This window comes from Fragaria vesca, linkage group LG2 (assembly GCF_000184155.1).
Source record: "Fragaria vesca subsp. vesca linkage group LG2, FraVesHawaii_1.0, whole genome shotgun sequence".
Classification (NCBI taxonomy): domain Eukaryota; kingdom Viridiplantae; phylum Streptophyta; class Magnoliopsida; order Rosales; family Rosaceae; genus Fragaria; species Fragaria vesca.
In genome coordinates this window covers 2286407-2307468 of record NC_020492.1, presented here as the reverse complement: position 1 = coordinate 2307468, position 21062 = coordinate 2286407, and the positions used below count along the sequence as shown (strand labels likewise).

The following is a 21062-nucleotide window of genomic DNA, read 5'->3' as shown; positions in this document are numbered from 1 at the left end:
TGAAAAGTAAAAAGTACACGAGCAGATCCTAGTCGGAACGACATTACTTTAGGGTGAAAGCTCATCGCAACAAACCCTTGTGTTTTTCCAAGATAAGAGTATGAAGCCTTAAATTCACTTTTTACACTACTTTACGGTTAAAGCTCATCTATGTGCAAAAGCTAAACACAAGACACTGAACACCAGTAGTAATCTTATGAGGATAAGAATTGTACTAGGAAGCAAAGCATAGTAATTTTATAGGAATTGTTAAACTTTCAATCGCAGCAAACACATAATGATGCATAATTTTCACAAACTCAAGTTCATCGTTTATATTGTACTTTTTATTTTTGTATCCATCTTTTCAGAACACCAGCACAACAAGTACTCACTCTTTAAGTCGCTTAGCATGCCTTAGAACACAAGAGAGCACTACATCAGCAGCATCTGCCAGGTGTTCACTTATATGACTCAAAAACCTAACAATGTTTGCGTTTGATGGCTCTGCAAACATCTTGTCAATCAGTGGTTCAATCAAGAGGTTCCAGCTTTGGACCTGTGATAAATCAGTAGGAAACAAAGATCATCAGGCTTTAACATGTAATTAAAAGTAATAGAGACTTGCGAAAAATTTGAGTTTCCATCATCTTACACTTTTAGACCACTCTGGGATTAGCCTAAGCACTCGATCACTCTCCAATTTGGATCCTGCAAGTTTCAAACAGGACACCATATTGGAATAGTACATGATAGAAGCAATAATCAGAATACTGGAAGCCAAAACCAACAAAAAAAAAAAAAAAAAAAAAGGAACTGATATTCTCCCAAACATATCATCCATTTTTTTGAAAGGAACATATGATCCATTTAAAAGCACAAGAAACAAGCAAAAGAAAAAATCTGTTGACAGAAGAATATACAACACTAGAAACAGACAAAGCAAGATTTTCATTCAATATCTGGAAACAAAAAACTTGGATGGAGCTTGATGTAGAAACATAGCATATTCTAAAATTGCAGAATTTGGACACTTCAAGTTGCATACAAATATTTACTTAAATGTGCAGTTTGGTTGGTCTCCGAAGAATTGGTAGAGAATATTAAAAACAAGTTTAACTATTTCTCCCCATTAAAACACAATGGAAAGTGGTAACATTAAAACTGTACCTGTGCCTCCAGTACTGTTAAGATTTACACTTTGGCTGAGGTTGCTGCAAGGAAGAAGAAATTAAAATTGGTCAACTTCTGTTTGCTGTCTAACATATTTTTATTTTATTTTTCTATATCCAGAGACCCCCCAACCCCATCTTGCAGACTCATTCTTGAAACTATGGCCTCCTGCTGAAACATACAATCTTAGAAGACAGGAAACTATGAGGGGGTTTGACCCTAAACCTGACACCAGAGCGGTCCAGACCAAGATTCTCTAAATATTATTATTTTAATAGCTATAACAACACATATGTTTTTATAACATGAACCCAATAGAGTCTCAAAAGAGTGAAAAGACATTTACATAAACAAGACGGACATATGAAACTTTGAGAAATAAGGAAACAATTATGAAATGAAATGGAAAAATACCTAAGACAGTCAAGCAGCATACAAATGACTTCAGCCTTCTGGCCATGATATTTGAGCACCGCAACACAAGCATCACTGGCAGTTGCTTGCAATCTTTCATCCCCAGAGTAAATCAGATTAACTAAAGCAGGTAGAACTAATGAAGGGTCTGCAATAAAAGGAGTATGATAATTATCTACTACAACTAAATTTGTATCTTTACTAATTATGATAGTGCTAAAAGCAGTTTCAAACAACATTACTTTTACTTAAGAACATGGTTCAAGTATAAGTGTATAACCGATATTTATAATGTTCTGGTCCGAAGAATTTTATCTTTTATTATTTTTTATATTTAATGTGAAACAACCAAACTATACACAGAAAGCAAGTACATTGAAAATGTAAAATCACACTTGGCATGAATTATAGCTTAAAACTTTAACTATGAAACGAACCAATTAATGGAAGCAAACTGGACGCTTGTTCCTTAATTGCAATATCTTCATCTTCAAGTAGCACAAGCAAGTGCTTTGCTATATCCTGCCTGCAATTATCAGAGAAAGAAGTAAAGAAAGGTAGAATGATGAAAAACATCATACTATTATGAAACAACAAATCGGACAGAACATTCTTTGTACCATGATAGCTGGGTATGTACGTTTTTTGAGTCTGAAGACAAATGTATGACTTCTGATATAACATCAACTGCATTTCTTCTCTGTTGAACATCTTCAGAAGTAAGACGCTCAATAACTTCTTTAAGGCACTGACTGTCTCTGCTCCTGGTGGATCATTTATGCCAAATTGCCAATCAGTAAGGAGATATCATAATTGATTTCTGCCAAATTGCCAAACACAAAAAGTATAGGCGAAGAAAACTACATCAAGCAGTATTCTGCTATAAGCAGAACCACAGCTCTTGCTGTGCCATCTCGTTCATCGAGAAGGTGAATCAGCAGCGGAAGCACAGCATCCACCTCTCCGGTGTCAGTGAGACTGCTTCCAGATGATTTTTGCTTAAATATTAATGCTTTGAATATACACACAACCCCTTCAATAACATCATCAGCAGCAGAATGAAGCTGCAAGATGAAAATAAATGTTAGTAGGAAACCAAAAAACAATAGCCATTAAGAGGTAACTCTAATACTAAGTGCTAAACATAGTTAATTTGAACAGTATGAAAAGATAACTGATCATGTAATGGCACTTAGGATGGCAATATTATCTTAATTCATAGAATCTCTCTTAAGTACCCATTAAATTATTACGGTACACTATTTTATCACAACAGGTGCCCAACCCAATATAAAATTAAATGTACCATCCAGACCAAGTTAACTCCCAGGACCAATTACATAACCTAGGTCTCAATTATATAGCACATTTGGTTAAAGAAAGTAGTATCATGATCAAACCCGGAAAGAAAAGCGTCATATACGTTCCCAACCCTAATATATCAAACAGAGCTTAAATTACTATGTCTAAAATACAATAACTTCTTAAATTTGATGTGCACTGAGTGATCTATAATTGACAAGCATACTAACCAGGTAAGATGCGATCACAGTTCAAGGTAAGCTACTCCCAATAACAAAAATTTGCTAAGATTTTAGATTACACATCTACAAGCCTTTCAAGGGAAGCATACTATAACAACATGCAAACCACCAAGCTGAATGGAGCTCTATCTTAGAATATAAACCCCACAGAAATTTTCTTCAAAACCTCAGTTATTACCTGTGGTAAGAGAACCTGAGATATCCTCATCCCGTATTCGGCGACTACGCTCTCAAATTTCTTGCTATCAAATCGCCCCAGTAGAAGGCATAAACAATTCAGAAAGAACTTTATGGTCTCAGAACTCCCATCCTTATTCTCAGTCTGACTTGCATAAAACTGCAAATATATGTATGTATAGTGTATCAGAAAGCTAGTGATTCCATCAAGTGAAACTAAATAGAAGTCATGCAAATAGATTGTCGATACACCCACAAAGTGGAACAAATCAAGACCAGTTGAGAAACTCAGAGATATAACCTAAGAACAGGGAATTCTTATTACCTTACCTGTCGTAAAATCATAGATTACATGACATAATGAAACTTAAAGTATTTAGTATAACTAACCTGTATGCCTGCTAAGTATTGGTCCAACAGTTCTTTGTAATGCTGGGAAAATTTCTGATCTTCCAAATGCATTAGCATGCCATAATGCTTCCAACAAGAAGACAGTAGCAACATTCCAGTTTTGATAACCTTCGAGCCTGTCTTTCATGATACAAACAAATCATCATACCCCACACAAATAAGACACCATAAGATATGTAATATTTATGAAGATGGGTAAAGGACCTGCCTCAGCTTTCACGTTACGATAATGTCCTTTAAACTCGTGCAACCACTTAAGCACTTGTTCCAATCCTTTGGCATGCAAAGGTCGGCTTTTTCTGCTCCACTGCAGTGCATTTAGAAACATTATCATGATACAAACTTCAAGCATGTTACACAAGATGTAATGATTTGAAGAATCTTAGACAGTTATACCAAAGAATTAGTGACAACTAGATGAACCGTTACCATGGAAGTCCTTCTTTCTAAACTTAATTATGTAATTTTAACTGTTAAACATAAAAGCATCATCATCAAATTGAAAATTTGAGAGCTGAGATAATGACCGTAACTAAACCAGAACGGCTATTTATTTCCCAATTGACAAATGACAATATGACAGTAGCTATCTATTAGAAATACTATATGCAGCCAAAGAAAAACAGCACAATCAGCGAATATCAATAGCACAACATTTTAAACGTATCTACGACATGTTAAGCTCAAAATGCAGAAGATAGGTAAAAACAAATGCAAAAGTATGGAACTTACAGCAACGAGTTTCTGCACTAGACCATAAACTTCCTCTAAATGATCCCAAAGTATATAGTCCAACTCCATGTTTGAGGCGTCTAAAGTTTCAGGAGCTGGCTTTGCTTTCTTTTCACCACCATCAAGGGACACAACCGGACGCTTTTGTGCCTTTGAATCCAATAACTTTGCCTTGTTACTTGAAACTTTAGCTTTTCTGATCAATGCTTCCGAGAGAGCCAGAAAACAATCAGCAGCAGACACAGCAAGGCGAGAGGGCAGTTCATATCCATCCTGCAAAGTGCTGCCAAGGCAAAAGGGTCCAACATTAAGACCAACTAAAACCGACAAACAAGCAATCAGTGCATGAAGTATTCATAACATATACACAATCAAAAAATCATAGTCATCAATTACCTTCCTTTGTGCAGAACAACTGAGAGCTGCGGAATACATGAAGCCAGTATCTTCAACAAATCAGGATACCTCTCCTTTATCCCTGTCATTTCAAGCATCGGGTCGAAAATCATACTCCATCACTAAACACACTAATCTCAACTTCATTTTTGCTTCTAAAAACTTAGGTTTCGTTACCGTTCATCAGAAATTGAGTAACAGAGCTCTCATACTCCAATACACCACGCACGAAAGTACACCATCCGAGCACAACAAACCGATTATCCTTGGTCCAAATCACTCTAACCAGCGCCGTCGCAACAGCTCGGAAAATCACTTCATCTTGAAATAGCCAGTTCAGAACCACCAAAGCTTGGCCGCCGTGCTTCGAATCCTTGTTCCTCAAATACTGGAGTCAAGAAAAACGAAATCAACACTAATCTGGAGAATTCAAAGCGCGAATGAGATGAAATTTTGGCTTACGTGATCGAGCATAGGGATGAGGATTTCATCGAGAGGCTCGTTTCGGCGAGCGGCGTCGTTTAGGTAGTTGTGGAGGAAGCGGAGCGAGTCGTCGAGGGAGCCGGAGACGGAGGCGAGAGGAGGAAGAGGAGAGAGCTGCGAAACGGCGTCGTGTAGCTTTTTGGGGCGGGCGGAGAGGAGAGAGGAGATTGCTCGGCCGAGCGTGACTGAAGTCATTGACTCCGGTGAGGAGTCTGAGAGCTCCGACGAGGTCGAGTGGGGGAGTAGGAAGTGGCTCTGTGGTTCTTCCATTGGGATTGAGAGGATTTGAAATTACAGGAGCTATTGGGGACTTGCAATTCTAAACTCAACTGACCGCCATCTTCCATCGGAAAAGGTTTTAGAAGTACTCTACCGGGCCGGGTCGGATCGGGTTTCGAAATATAATAGTGACCTAGTTCTTTATTGTGTAACGTTTTGTTTTATTTATCATGTCATTGTTAATAGGTTTACTCATATTTAATATAATTAAGGTTGTCAACTAGCATAAACAAAGACTGATATTTTTCTTTTAAAGTGAAAAATTTCAATCGGGGTCAAAGTAAACAAAGCTTAGTTGGGCATATATTAACATAAAAACAAAAAACCTATGAAAGCGCTTGCTCGCTCTCTCGTTACCGCGGCGGCTAATCTTAGGGTTTTCTACCCAAATCTCTTGACCGGCGACCTTCTTGTTTATGGTTCTCGGCTGACGAGCCTCTTGGCCTCGCGAATCCCTCCATGGCAATCCCCGAGTTGCTGCACCCTTTTGTTTCAGCGCTGGTCCTCTTCCTTACTAATCACTTCCAATCTCATGATTGATGATGGACTACGATGCGTCTGGTGTAGCGGAAGTAAGAAAAGGAAGAGATCAACGTCTCAACCTTGTAGATATCAAATGAAAGGGGTAGGAGAGAGAGAGAGAGAGAATGAGGGTAAACTTAGATTGAGCATGAACTCCAGAAAATAAGTTTGCAACTCCTATTTATAAGGGCTGATTTACATATCCATCCCCTCTAGGCATAGAACATTAACTCTTAATAAATAACATACTTAATACTAGATATTTAATACATATTTCTGGAACAATGTAGATTATTCCATTTATTACTGATTCATTGTATAATGAAAGATCATTATACAACGACTTAAGCAGCTCTTTGTTCTACATCAGTCCCCTCCTCTTGAGAAAAGCTCGACCTCGAGGTTATAGCTGGTAACGGATAAGTTTTGGCAGCAGCATAATATTCATACAGATCCTTAACATTGAAAGTTTTGGAGATGGAATATTCTGCTGGCAAATCAACAACATAGGCATTGTCGTTGATCTTCTTAAGTATCTTTACTGGTCCAATCTTCTTTTGCTTCAGCTTATTGTATGTATGTACCCACTGGAAATCCCTCTTTGCTGAGATGGACCATGACTCCATCACTCTCTTTGAAAGCTTTGAGATGCATGTGCATGTAGGCATGAGATTTGTAATGGGCATTGGACTCTTCTATGGCCTTCTTAGTGTGCATCATGCTGTCTGCCATCTTTTCTGCCATAAGGTTGGCAGTGATACTCATTCATGGTAATTTCGGTAAAGGCACCAAATCAAGTGTGTGATGAGTGGTTCGACCATGGATGACTTCAAGTGGTGTCTTGCCAGTAGAGTGGTTCACCATGTTGTTATATGCAAACTCTTTCACAATGTCATTCACAATAAGGAATGATCGACTCCCAGCTTGGGAAGTTTTGGGCGAAGTCTCACGCATTGGAGCTAAGATAATTTTAACCTCATCCTTGAAAAAGGTGATTGTGTTCTCTCTGCTTTTATGTGTAGAATCAACATCGAATTGCCATGGTCTGCCCAAAAGCATGTAACAAGCATCCATATTTACCACATCGCAGAGAACTTCATCCTTATAAAACTTTCCAATTGAGAATGGGATTTTACATTGCTCAGTTACCTTGGTTTTGCGGACCTTCTTAATCCATCCAATAGTGTAAAGAGCTGGATATGGCTGAGTCTTCAATTGGAGTTTGTCCACCATTGTTTTCGACACAATATTCTCACTGTTTCCACCATCTATAATCAGATTGCAGACACGCTGGTTGACAGTGCATCTAGTATGAAATATGTTGTGCTGCTGTGGATTTAACTCTTGCTTTGGAGTATACATCAGTCTTCGCACTACCAGGGAAACACCTTCGTCTTTGTAAGTCACTTCAGCCTCATCTTCAACATCATCTTCCTTTTCTTGCAGCACTATATTTTGTCCATCATGAGTTGCTAAATTCACTTGGCGAGAAGGACATTGATTAGAGCGATGCCCTGGCTGATTGCAACGAAAACACTTGATTGGAGGTGGGGGTGCATAAGGATTGACTGTTGCGGTCTTTGTAGTGCTGACTCTGGTGGTTTTAGCCTTGCTAGACTCACAATCTTGGCTTGCAACAATAAGAGGGTTGTCAACTCCAGGAGCAACTTTTTATGGTGGAACCTGATCTGGAGTGGGTAGTATCCCTTTACCGGAGAAATAATGTTGTGTATTTGAACGCTCTAGTTGAGCTTCTACTTTTGTTGCAAGCTGAATCGCATCATTAAGAAGGTATACTGGTTATAGGACAACAAGAGCATGGATACTTGGCTTCAGCCCTCCAATAAACCTTGCAACATGTAGAATTTTGGTTTCAGACAAGTCATTTCGAGCCGAAAGGCGATAGAACTCAACAACATAGTCTCGTACAGAACGGTTTCCTTACCGGCAGTTGTGATATTGCTGAAACAATACATGGTCATAATCTGGTGGAAGAAAGCGAGAACGAAGCAATTGTTTCATTCTTGGCCATATTTTTATTCCTGCATTTCCTTGACGTGTTCTGCTAAGTTACAATTATTCCCACCATGCTGAAGCGCCACCCTTCAGCTTATAAGCAACTAGTTTCACCTTTTTGTGCTCTTGAATATCCATGTAGTCAAAGAAACGCTCCACTTCCGATAACCAATCAAGGAAATCCTAGATGTGTAAATTACCATTGAATGATGGTAAATCCATCCTGATGCAAAAATCACGATCCTGTCCTTCCTTTTGATTTTCTGGCTGTAGAAGAATATTTTCCACTTCTTCATCACTGGAATCATCTTCATAAATTGGCCTGCGATTGTTGCCAGCAGGAGCCCGTTGATTGTTGTTGGCTGGAATAGGATTTTGACTCTGAGGATTTCCATTCACAGCTTGGGCGATTTGTGCAAGAGCATTTCGCATTTCTGGTTGAAAAGCTTGAAATGCAGCTTGCGTAATTGGTGCTTCATTCGCCATAGAAACAAGGTTAATCCCTGCTCTAATGCCAACTTAGCGTAGCAGAAGTAAGAAAAGGAAGAGATCAACGTCTCAACCTTCTAGATCTCAGATGAATGAGAGAGAGAGATAGAGAGAGAGAGAGAGGAGGGAGGAGAGAGAGAATGAGGGTAAACTTAGATTGAGCATGAACTCCAGAAAATGAGTTTACAACTCTTATTTTTAAGGGCTGATCTACAGATTCATCCCCTCTAAGCATAGAACACTAACTCTTAATAAATAACATACTTAATACTAGATACTTAATACTTATTTCTGGAACAATGTAGATTGTTCCATTTATTACTAAAGGTACAAGAAGCTCAGATCTATGGAGGTGACAGGCCATGATTTCCATCTTACACCAGGGGTTGTTGGGTTGAAGCATATGAGGTTGCCTGGATGAGACCTAGTGAGACGCGGGCTCAGTTGTTGATGTGCATTTTCCGGCATGAGAAGGTGGCGCAATGGTTGGTTCCAAGGGTGAGGCGGTACTGGGTTTGGACCTGTGATCCGGGTCAGATATGGATTAGGGCCTGGAGTAGTGTCTGGGTGTGGGATCTAGGTGGGGCTTGTGGGTTTTAGCCATGGAGTCCAACTTTTATTCCTTGTAGAACCCTTTCACCAATATTTTAGGTTTTGGCCTTTAAATTGGTTTTGGTATTGGTTGACGGACCCACAATTATGGTATTTGTTCGTTAAGGATCGTCTGCCAACACGGTCATGTCTGGAATCACCCTTGGTCGGCTTCGATTCTTCAGGTGGAAGATTGCCCTCACACGGACCCTTATCAAATGTCATTAAAGATATTTCACGATGTTTTACAAACGTCTTTAAAAGGATGGGGAAGCCATGATTTTGGTATAGACGGCGAAGTAGATGACATTTGATAAACGTCATGAAAGCTCTATAATAATGTTTGTTGAAACTTTTTGTGTAGTAGTGTAACTTCCAATATCTTTAAAAAGAAAAGAAAAAAAAAATTCATGATTGAGATGAAATTTCTAAATTTATATATGCTATTGAGTGTGTGTGACTGAGTGTTTGGTGGTTGAAGTTCAGTGAGTGCATGATTCATGGTGCTCTCTGTGGCGGCGGTTTTGTGTTGAGGATGAAGTTTACAAATGTTGTGGTAACCTAAATGGCAGCCCTGTGCGTGAGGAATAACGTTATTTTTTTCTATTGGAATATGATTTTGTAATGCCAATGTGAGTATATGTATTGTTGTGAATTGGGTGACTCTTGATCTTTTGAGGCATAACGTTATAGGAATGAATTTTGTGTAACTCATATATATTGGTAACCATTTGAAGTAGCTTGAAGAAAGGGAGAAGATGATGCTTTCAAAGAGTGTGAATTGGGGTTGATCAGGTGACTATGAATTTGTTCCTCCCAAGTTTCTTTATGACAAAGATGTGAATCTGTCTAATGGTCATGACAAGTAGCAAGATAACCCAAGATTGACTTTAATTGTTTTTCAGAATATTAATTAATTAAACATATAATAGTAGTGTAATAGCAAATTAGTGAAAGTAAATATCCCTAACTTGAGGTTAACAAATAGTCAATTAGCACACATTCGCAATAGTTTGATCTCGTGATCATCTGACTAATGCTATTTGTGATTGGCATCCTTGTAAACTTAAAGATCATCCAAATATGCTTGAGCTGAGAAAAATGATGGGTATGAACTCCCTCACAAGACTAGATCGAACTCCCATTGACATGGTTAGTGTAACAACAAACAATCAAAAAGTTGTAATAAGAATTATATGAATAAACATATAAGCTTAAATAAGATATTTTAAGGGCACACTAACACTAACCATGATAATGTAACCATATAATCCATGCAATCATTCACGATGTCAAGAAAGAATATGTCACATCCCGACTCTTAAATTTTTACCTTATTTACTAGCTTAGTTATAATAAGAATTTTACTGTCTCCGTCATTGAGGTTATAATTTAATTGGTCCCTAGAGGGGTTTTGGGGGACGATTATTTCAGAGAGTTATTTGTAAGAGAAAATTATGACGACGGTAAAATGGTAAATTTTAGCTAGTAAAAGGTAATTTTATTAGGGTATTATTTTGGGGAGTAAATTTTTGGTGGAGTTGGGTATATTTTTGGACTTGGACCGGGTGTGGAGGCCCAAAGCATTTCTTTCTTCTCTCTTTCTTCTCTCTTCCTCCCGGTTCTCTCTCTCCCCGAGTCCCTCCCACTGCTAGTCATTCCGGCCGCTCGTCCGCTGGCGTCCGGCCGCCTGGGACTACCGCACCGGTCCCGTTCGGTTGCCCTCCGACCCAGCTTCTATTCTAGGCCGGTGATAGCCGCCCTAGCGCCGCCGTGAAGGAGTATTCTCCCCCGAAAGGTGCGACTGCCGTGTTGCTTCACTCGCCGGAACTCCCTCCTCCGGCCACCAATCCAGGCAAACTTGGTACGGTTTTGTAGGTCTCCAACTCAGCTGCCTTGCCCTAAAAGGACTCACTCCGGTTCGCTTCAGGTAAGGAGAAATTTGAGGTGGAAGTTCTAGGGCGATTTTGATGTTTTTGCTCGATTGGCATAGCTAGGCTTGGATTTTGGGTTTGTGCTAGTTAAGAAAGTTGTAGAGCATGATGAGAGGATTATTCTGTCAAAATTTCATAGGAATTGGAGGTCGCCGGAATCGGCCTCCGGCCGCCGTTGCCGGCGCCGGTTGGGAGATTTTAATGTTTTTAAATTTGGAATATTAAGGGGAGTTTATTGAAGTAAATTATAGAATTTTCGGATGAGTTTTGGATAGGTTTGTGAATTTCCGAAGTTTGGTATTTTTGGCGGTTAATTAATGTAGAATCCGGCCGTAGGATTTAAGTCATTAATCTGTAAAAGGTTGATTTAAGGCTACCGGTATGTTTGGTGAAGTTTGAGCCATTTTGAGTTAAGAATGGCGAAGTTGGGCAATGATGAGTGTGTGGGAGGCTCACGTTTAATTTTACCCATTGTGTTTGATTATTGGATTTTTTAGTGGGAAATTAATTATATATTTGGAACTGGACGAGAGGAGGCCCGAGCAGAGGAAGCCTCGGAGCGTCGTCAGGCTTAGGCCTAATTTGTGAGTGGACTTTTGTTTTAATTGAAAAGCATGCGATGAATTATTTGTTGATCATTTATTTCTTTTCCTGAGATTTATTTCTTTCTCGGAAATTTGGCAATTTTCCTCCTTTGGAGAGATCCCGAAAATGAGATTTTCGGTGGATATGTTTAATGGATATTATGAGTATAGTATGTATATAAATGCTAGCTAGCCATACGTGCTTGATCCGCCATAATGAGGTAAAATACCATTATGGTGTGACGTGAGTGTTAGACACAAGCGTAGTAGCCCTATATGAAAACTATTTTATTTTCTGGTTCATATAGGTTTTCATATAGGGAGTCCACACGTATATACACTCGTGCTTTTCCGCCATAATGAGGAAAAATTCCATTATGGTGTGACGTGAGCGTTAGACGCAAGCGTAGTAGCCTTATATGAATTTCTATTTTGCTTATTCCTTCATAGAATTTGTACAAAGAGTATGACGAGTATAAATACATACACACATATATATATATATATGATTATATATAATTTAGCCTGAGATGCTCCATTTTATTTGAGTTGGTGACTAGCCGGAGCTAGTCGTGAAATTGTTAGTTTATGAGTTGAACGCTTTTGAGCTGCCACATGCAGTATATTTTTCTTTGGAAATTGAAATGGGGAAGCATAAATATTTTTATTTATTTATTTTTGTCCACTCACTCTAACGTTATTAAATGATTTCCCCTAGGTCATTCGTTTTAAAATGCCCAGTCTGCAGAGTACGGGTTGATCTAGTAGGAGACGAGGCATAATCACCCGCTTTTCCACCACTTTTCTTCCGTAGGTTACCTGTTTAATCTACCTGTGTTTCCTTATTTCCGCTAGTGTTTAGTAGCTCTGAATACTTTGGTTTAATGTATATTATTTCGGTTGTGAGCGAAGGCATGTTGACATTTTAAAATATTTGTCGGAGAATTTATGTTATCTTTTGGATAATTATATCTGATGTTTGGATAATATTGTGTTGTTGGTGGTGGTTGTATTTGGGGAGCACGTAGGCTCCAGGAGTTAAGGTTGGATTGAAAATTTTGAAAGTGTTTGCAGGTTTTCTTAGGAAGGGTTGTCTATTTTCAAGGGAGGTTATGCCGAATTTTTCGGTAATATCTTCCTTGGAGGTGGTCCCTGCACGACTTACTCCGGGTTTCATGGTGAAATTCGGGGTGGGTCGTGTCAGTTGGTATCAAAGCTTTAGGTTTCCTTTTCCTGCTTCTTTGTCACTATCATAATTGCCTAAGTAGCACGTAGTGTCTATAAAGTGATGATCCGACCACGGCGGATTCATTGGCATTTTATGCTTTTGATGCTATGTGTTATTGGGTATGTGTGATAGTTGTGTTAGTCTTGTTTATGGACTACTAAATATCTTCTTCCTCAGGTACTATGCCTCCTAGGTGCCCACGGTAACCCCATGTGGCTACTTCGACCAATGCCGATGAGGGCAATGAGGTCAGGGGACTGGTTGATGATATTGGAAATATGTTGAAGGATGTCATGGATCGAGCTCCACGCCCTCCTACGGTGAAAAGGAGAGAAGTTTATGGTGCCAGAGAGTTCAAGGGTGTCAAGGGACCTCTTGATGCTCACAATTGGGTGGACAAGATGGAAAATGCTTTTGCGAGCACTGAGTTGCCAGAAGAAAGAAAGGTGAAGATGACAGTGACTTTTCTGGATGATTCAGCATATCATTGGTGGTCGCTTGCCAGCAGAAATGTTGAGGATGCTCTGAATATGTCGTGGGAGCAGTTTAAGACTCTCTTCTTGGGGCAGTATTTCAATCATGCCCACCACAGCAGAATTCAGTCGGATTTCCTGCATATGACAAAGAGGGATGATGAGGGTATCATAGAGTTCCAGGAAAGATTCACTTCCCTGAGCTACCATGTGTCATATTTGATTCCTGATGAGAAAACCAGGATTGAGATGTTCATTGGGGCACTTGGTGGGGTGTATGCGGACAAGATGACAGGGGTAATTTACCCGACCTTTACGGATGCAGTTGGTGCAGCCATGGCCATTGAGTTCAGGGGGACATATGGTGCTCGGCCCCGTGATTTTGGTGGTCCTAGTTAGGGTCCATCCAAGAAGGCTGCTTCATCATCCGCTTCTGGATCATCTGCTGGTAGTGGCAGTAGTGGGGGATCGAGCTCTGGTGCTCGAAACAGGACTAGAGGACGTTTCAGGAGACCTTCTCGGAGTCATTTGGGTAGGCAGCAGTCTGGGCAGTATGGTTCTGGTGGTAGCTTCCATGGTGGGTCATCCGGTAGCCAGACTTTTTCTTATGGGTAGCAACAGTTTTCTGGGTGCTTTGAGTGTGGTGGTCAAGACCACTTCAGGAGAGATTGCCCATTGTTGGCTCAGAGGACCACCCCCACCCCTACTCAGCCAGTTGGTCAGTTTTCAGCTGGAGGCTCCAGTAATGGTGCCCAGGGCAGTGCATCGGTCAGAGGTGGCTCTCAGTGGAGCGGTGGTCAGCGTGGACGTCCTATGACTCGCGCTAGACTGCATGCTATGACCCAGCAGGAGGGTCGTACTTCTCCATATGTCATCATTGGTACGTTATTAATTTTTGGTCAGCCTGCATTTACTTTAATTGATCCCGGAGCCACGCATTCATTCATGTCTAGTAGATTTGCCCTCCATGCCAATGTGCCATCATCGTCTCTTCCAAGCGAGTGGCATGTGTCTCTACCCTCCGGTGAGGTGATGAGAATAAATTAGGTGTTTAATGGTTGTGAAGTTTTAGTTGAATGATTTAATTTCAAGGCCGATTTAATTCCTTTAGAGATAGTGGAGTTTGATGTGATTTTGGGAATAGACTTTTTGGAAGCATATAGAGCTATGGTAGATTGTTTTCAGAAAGTAGTGGTGCTTCGAAGTCCAGATGGTTTTGAGGTTGCTTTCCAAGGGGAAAGAGATGTTATTTCTAGTTGCATAATTTCCGCTATTGCTACAAGGAAATTGTTGAGTAAAGGTTGTCAGGCATATTTAGCTCATGTGGTGGATACAAGTATGAGAGTCTTGGAAATAGAAGATATTCCTGTTGTAAGGGAGTTCCCGGATGTTTTTCCTGAAGAGTTGCCTGGTTTACCTCCTGCAAGGGAGATAGACTTCTCTATAAAATTACTTCCCGGAACTATGCCTATCTCTCAGGCACCTTACAAAACAACTATCATTGTGTTAAACATTTCAATCTTCCTAAGTGCAATTTGTAAGCTGGAACAAGCTACTCATATAGATTGCTCGGCCGAGCGTGACTGACGTCAGTACCTCTGGTGAGAAGTTTGAGGGCTCCAATGAGGTCGAGTAGGGGAGTAGGAAGTGGCTATGTGGTTCTTTATTTGGATTGAGAGGATTTTGAATTATTGATGCTTGGAATTCTAAACTAAACTGACCGCCATCTTCTTTTGGCAAAGGTTTTTGAAGTATCTAATGGGCCAGATTGTGTAGGGTCAGTTCGGGTCAGTTTTGAAAGTATAATCCGATCCAATGTTTTTGGAACTTCAATTGATTCAAGTTTCCTACTTACCTAAAGAATAGTTTTGAGTATCTGCAATTTTGCATGTGTGGTATATGTGGTATTTGTTAGCCTCTTGGGAATGGTTTTAGTTGGTGATCTCCTCCACTAGTGGTAGAGAGCGGCACAGTTGCCTCGTTGGTTCGGTGGGAAAAGAGGAAGAGGAGTAGCTACTTGATTTGTGTTTTTCTTAAGTTAAGGATGATTTGAAGCTTTCAGTTAAAAAAACAAGTACATGTGATTGAGTTTGTAAGAGCTTCTAGGACTCCTATGCTCAGTTTCAAATCTCGCTAATGCTGAGTTTAATCCTCGTCTATTGTGTGACATATAGGGAAACCGATTGAGGCATTTATTTTGACCGGTCACTATGTAACATGATTTTAAGGCTACCATTATATTATTAATTAATATTATTGTTCGCCTCTACTAAAATAAGTCGTAGTCAATTATTCGTAACAATTGACCAAAAAAAATATTTGTAACTACAACAAAGTATAACATATGTGCTTCCCCCATCTTCATTGGTTACGGTTCTTGGGTATGTTTTTCGGTCCTCTCTCGGCAGCCTCAGCTTTATCATGGCTTTGGTTTAGTTGGTGGATTGTATGGTGTTGTTTTGAGGAAGTTTTTTCTTTTGTTTGTGGGTTTCCATATGATTTGTGCATTGAGATTTGGTAGATATCAGGTACTCGGGCAACAATGCTCCGATTTAGCACTTCTCACTTACTCACAGTTGCTGGCGGCGATGGCAACAACAATGTTAGCGTGCATGGGTGGTGTGTGTGGTAGCTTTGTTAGTATTGTTGTATTTATGATTTCGGATGTAGGCTTTTCGGTCCATAGTTTAGTGAGCTGGTGGTGTCCTTTCACTCTTTCTTTATTGATCGAGTTGGAGACTTATGCTTTTTGTTATTAGTTTATCGGCCTTGCATTTGCAGGTTTGTAATTTGGGTTCGCCCCTTGATTAATGAAATATTCATTTCTCTCCAAAAATAACATATGTGCTAGCTTTTAATGTCACAATGTAAGTATTTCATTCGATCAATTTCATCTTTTTCATACAATGGTTTTCTGGACTAACCCAGAAAATGGTTACATCGAAGAATCTGTATTAGAACTAGCTTATCTCATAATGTTGAAAGTTGCTCCATGCCATAAATTGCTTTTTCTTGTTTATCATCAACATCATTTAAATGAACTGGAGGAGCTCTGTGATAGGATGGAACCATTACAGGGAAGAACATTTGTCTTACTCCTTCAGCGCTGATTATTGGGAAAATGATACCCGATGCGCCCTGCAGAAAGAAAGAAAATCAATATATGTTTAAAGTCTTCCTAGTGGAATGTGTGACAACCCCAATTCCCCAAAAATTCATAAAGGGACAGATGCACACCATAATCAATCTAGTTCCAATCCACATGCGTTTGGGTGAAGGGAATGGAAGTAACAGCCGGCCAACAGCGTAGATAGCCACAGAAAAGAAGTGGAGAATCAAGCTCAATGGGTGAGGATTTAGACCGGAGAGAAGAGCCAGAGGTCCATTGGAAAAGATGCCACCAAGGCTCAAGTAGTCGAAGCATGCTTCCCGCATTTCTTTCCTTGCTGGATCAGGAGATGCACAGAATACCTTGTATAGAGCGCCTGCCAATGTGTTTATGGTAGAAGACACAGGCTGCAGAAAAACCAAGCAGTCTCTTATATAAAATTACTACCAAGTTTGAGCTGAAATTAAGACTTTGGCTTCATTAGCAGGTTTTTAAAAACTTACCAATATAGTCTGTGCTAAAATTATCAAATATGGATAGGCTGCTTACCTTACGTAGAGTATAGAACGATCCAAGGTACTTGCAAAGGGCTGATGCATCATTCAGATTGTTCAGAGGGTTTAGAAGATCCCTTACAACCACAATGTCAGCTAGAGCCACAGTCATGCCTCCTCCGGTTAAAGGATGGCGCATATTGACTGCATCACCCATTAGAAAGGCACCAGGGGTGGGATGAGGAGCAGCAGGCATGCTTCTGTTTGGCATTGACTTTATGTTTCCTTTATCAATGGCAGCCAAGAAAGCAGCATGCAGTTCAAGTGGAACCTGAACAACTCATTAGTCCAAAGAATTAGATAAGAGAAGTAGAAAGCAAAACAATCAACGTATGTGAAGCAAACTATGAAACTATACGTACTTGGGGTGCCACTTTTGTTTTCAAGTAGTGAGCCATATCACCAGCGGAAATTGAAGGTACTTTCTGGCCTGGTACATCAACCAGGCAGCGAATCTCGGTGCTGCTGATAGGATAAAACAATATGGGTGAAGGATCTGCTAAGATCACATGCCCATGATTTGCGTATGGAAGCTGGCAATTCTCAAGAACTAAACCAACGAAACATGAAGGAATATCAACCTGCAGAAATAATAATGACCATGAATATTTCCTATTCAAACCTTCCAAGTATTAGCTAAACCAATTATAACTTCATGCTCTTGTTTTTTCACATGGTTAACATGTTAACTTCACCTTCGCATTACAGAGAGAGCGTCGCAAGTTTGAATAGCAACCATCACAGACTATCGTGAGGGGAGCATGTGCAGTGAGCTCTTGATCACTGCCTTTGGATTTGTATTGGACCCCTTTGACAGTACCCTTTTCTTCAAGCAGAGAAGTCACTGTGCCTTGCTCCAATCTTACACTGATATCAAAACTTCAAGTTAGGACAGTAATAAGTCTCCCAAATTGGGAGTCCCAATAGAACATGCAAGATTGCAAATCCTCCATAACAGACATATTTTGATAGACATTAGTTTCTCAAAAGATTTTCTTTTTCAAATAGTTGTGTCATAATATTCAATACTTGAAAGAAAAGGTTCAAAAGACTGAAGCAGAATTATACAACATTCAATCACACAACAGAGAGCCAGCCTAGTGACAGCACAACAGTTCGGAAACATTTAAAGCAAATGGAGCATACTTGGGAAAAGATGCGGCCTTTTCACGCATCTTTTGAATGAAACGGCCATGGTGAAAACTTCTCCCAGCCACATCTGGATGGAAATCTTCCAAAGGATATGGCAGCTTGGTACTTTTCCCGTCCTTGTAAAGTGCATAGCCAAAAACTCTCTGAGCATCAATCTCATTCACACAATCTAATTCAGCAAAACAAACAGATGAGCAATTAGCATATACTGTCTAAGACTACTCTAAGAGAGAAGAAAGCTCAACTAAATTAGGCATGTACAAAATCATGAAGAATCTTTGGAAATCATACATCCCTATAAGAACTATTGTTTATTATTTCCGTATCAACAAGTGTCCTTACTTACCTTCAAGGCCCAACTCAATCAAACTAAGATATCCTCCAGGTTGCAGGAGTTCACCAACAATTCTATCAGGTTCAGTCAAGTCTCTTTCAATCACATGCACTCGGCGCCCATCCTGCAAATGCACATACTGTCAGAACACAGCCAAACCCAAGGGAAGGAACCCAGTCATAATAAATATTCAAGATATTGTAACAGTATGATATATAGTTGCTACATGTATAAGCTAACAACCATTTATGCTAAACTGGCTAGCAGAAAGTTTCCAAATGTACCACAATTGAGTAAATCTTGAAAACCACAAACAGATCCAACATCTCATCATTCCTTAATGTAATGTCCTCTGTAGAAATTAATTATAACGTAAAGTTTAAACCTTATAAGGTTTTATTACTTTTATATCAGATAAGCATAGAAAGAGGCTTAGAGTTAGAGAGCTTAGGGCATGAGTTAGAGAATGTCACCTTCCCAAGAGTATAAGCGAGTGCCGAACCAACAACTCCAGCACCAACGATGACAATGTCAGGACTTGTACCTATTTCTGCCGGCAGACACATTCCATTTCCGTAGCTCTTCAAAAGTTTCCCATTTTGAGTCTTCACTGAAGCTATGGCATTCTTCCTCTTCCCTGGCAAAGTATACAAGAAAACAACACTTAACAATGAAGCTATGACTGCTCCTGTTATATAAAGGTAATCCATTTTAGTTCTCTGAGGCACTACTGCAAGGCACTACTGCAAGTGTTTGAGTTTGTGCCTCAAACTAAACTTGGCGCCTTTATATAGACTCAGCCAACTTTCAAAACTGCTTTTTGGGGCAATTGGGGTTTATGTGATCATGCGCCCACCATTTAGAAAAGGTTTGTATACCAGAATACACAAAGAAAGGTTGGCAATTAGGATTCTCCATTAAAATATTTGTGCTAGCAAAAGTCTGGTGTCACAATATATACCGCCAAACCGAGCTGGATATATTAGGCATGAGTAGTTAAGTTAAAGACAATATCGATACAATGTGATAATCTAACATACTAAAAATGGGACACCTTTAAAAATTACCATTAGTCTTCTTCACTTGTTACTGATTAACTCTCAATAACACCACAAAGAAATTTGTCATCATTCATTAGTATAATGATTTAACTGCCAAAAGATGATGTTCATGATAAGTGATTGAGTAGAATTTGAATAAAACCACAAAGAAATTTGTCATCACTCATCAGTAGGCATAATGATTTAACTTCCAAAGATGATGTTCATGGTAAGTGATTGAGTAGCACTTGAAGGCTGTCCAAGTTAGACTGGATTTTGGTCAGAGATGGGGTTGGTGATATGTAGGAAGTAGCGGGTAACATATATCTAGTACAGATTATCAAAATTTCCAGAGATGCAAGGTCAAAAACTAATTTTCTTTAGTTTTTGAAACCATGGGTGCCAAACAGGGGGTGATCACAGCTAGTAGTGATAAATAAATTTAAAACATTAAAAGGTTAGACAGAAGAAAACACATTTCTCTAATCATGTAAACAAATTACAGCAAATACTGATATTATGTCTGCAGTCTTCTACAATAATCTGTCACGCAGGTGGCTGCTGGGTCAAGTCAGGGTGACAATCCTTTTTTAAATTTTAATATTTTTATGTGTGCACCTGCATATTACTGGTATATTTACTCATATTAATACACTATTTTTTCAACTACACAGTACACACAACTCGCAGACCTCACCAAGTCACCATATTTGTAGAAAAGCATTTCCAGTAATATTATTCATGTCTTGCTGCAATGAATCTTAATGAGCTATGTGCGTTCGTGTTTCATTCAAACAATCTGCAACTCGACAAGGAAGTAGAGTCGAGATTTGGATTAGCAGTATCAAACACGAAATTAGTACCATCAAAGCGCTGATACATATAAGAACTACTATTCCAAAAGCTTTAGCTGATGTTGCACTAAAGAAGGGTTCACTAGTATGAACTTATAGGGCCTGTTAGACATATTAAGCATGAAGAGGAATCTCTTGCTTTAAGATGTAGACTTATCTTCTTGACCTAACTGATCACTGAACTACCTAACCTCTTGTCAGTTTCAAATATTTTTGAAGAAACAAGATTGAAGTAAGCAGGACAGCAACTTTTAATTAACCACTATTATCAGGTACAAGACTTTAGGTATAGGATATTCTCTGCCCCAAATGCAATCATCCAACAAGAGGATATTGATGTTATATAGATGCTGATACTCATTAAGGACATCATGGTTACTTGCAGTATATTTAGTTCTATGTTCTGGGTAAATTGTACTTAGAGCTCTAAAGCCTAGAATACTCATATTTACACAACTAAAGGATAAACTTCTGCATCTCTTTCAGTGAGTGAATGTGATTATGGGATGCAAAACTCAGAAGCTTGAAATGTAAAGTGATTGAATGTCAAGTGTTAGGAGATAATATATATATATATATATATATATATATATA

The 21062-nt window shown here is 39.3% G+C and overlaps 2 protein-coding genes across 2 annotated transcripts in view; both read right to left on the bottom strand.

Moving 5' to 3' along the window:
- The window catches only part of LOC101315407, an 8570-nt gene extending 2991 nt beyond the window's left edge, over positions 1-5579 (bottom strand). The window contains exons 1-14 of the mRNA XM_004292024.1: positions 5289-5579; positions 5004-5214; positions 4827-4908; positions 4431-4713; positions 3903-4005; positions 3678-3814; positions 3289-3447; positions 2431-2630; positions 2187-2330; positions 2004-2092; positions 1567-1714; positions 1150-1193; positions 635-690; positions 375-538 (exon numbers count right to left, since the gene is read on the bottom strand). Of these exons, the coding sequence (XP_004292072.1) occupies positions 375-538; positions 635-690; positions 1150-1193; positions 1567-1714; positions 2004-2092; positions 2187-2330; positions 2431-2630; positions 3289-3447; positions 3678-3814; positions 3903-4005; positions 4431-4713; positions 4827-4908; positions 5004-5214; positions 5289-5579 (2111 nt within the window). The remainder of the gene's footprint in view (positions 1-374; positions 539-634; positions 691-1149; positions 1194-1566; positions 1715-2003; positions 2093-2186; positions 2331-2430; positions 2631-3288; positions 3448-3677; positions 3815-3902; positions 4006-4430; positions 4714-4826; positions 4909-5003; positions 5215-5288) is intronic.
- A 10736-nt stretch (positions 5580-16315) lies between these two features.
- Positions 16316-19340, bottom strand: LOC101313461 (squalene monooxygenase-like). Its single transcript, XM_004289671.1, has 8 exons — positions 19048-19340; positions 18587-18698; positions 18235-18409; positions 17784-17955; positions 17451-17669; positions 17084-17359; positions 16663-16941; positions 16316-16563 (listed from the first exon to the last, which is right to left on the bottom strand). The coding sequence occupies exons 1-8, from the start codon at positions 19282-19284 to the stop codon at positions 16396-16398; spliced, it is 1638 nt and encodes a 545-aa protein (XP_004289719.1). The 5' UTR covers positions 19285-19340; the 3' UTR covers positions 16316-16395.
- Positions 19341-21062: the final 1722 nt, after the last annotated feature.

Coding starts and splice junctions, on each gene's coding strand:
- LOC101313461 (XM_004289671.1), bottom strand. CDS start 19,284: ATGGATTACCTTTATATAACAGGAGCAGTCATAGCTTCATTGTTAAGT. Junction 18,699..19,047: donor TCGCTTATACTCTTGGGAAG/GTGACATTCTCT, acceptor GTGCATTTGCAG/GATGGGCGCCGAGTGCATGT. Junction 16,564..16,662: donor TTGGAACTAGATTGATTATG/GTGTGCATCTGT, acceptor TTCTTTCTGCAG/GGCGCATCGGGTATCATTTT.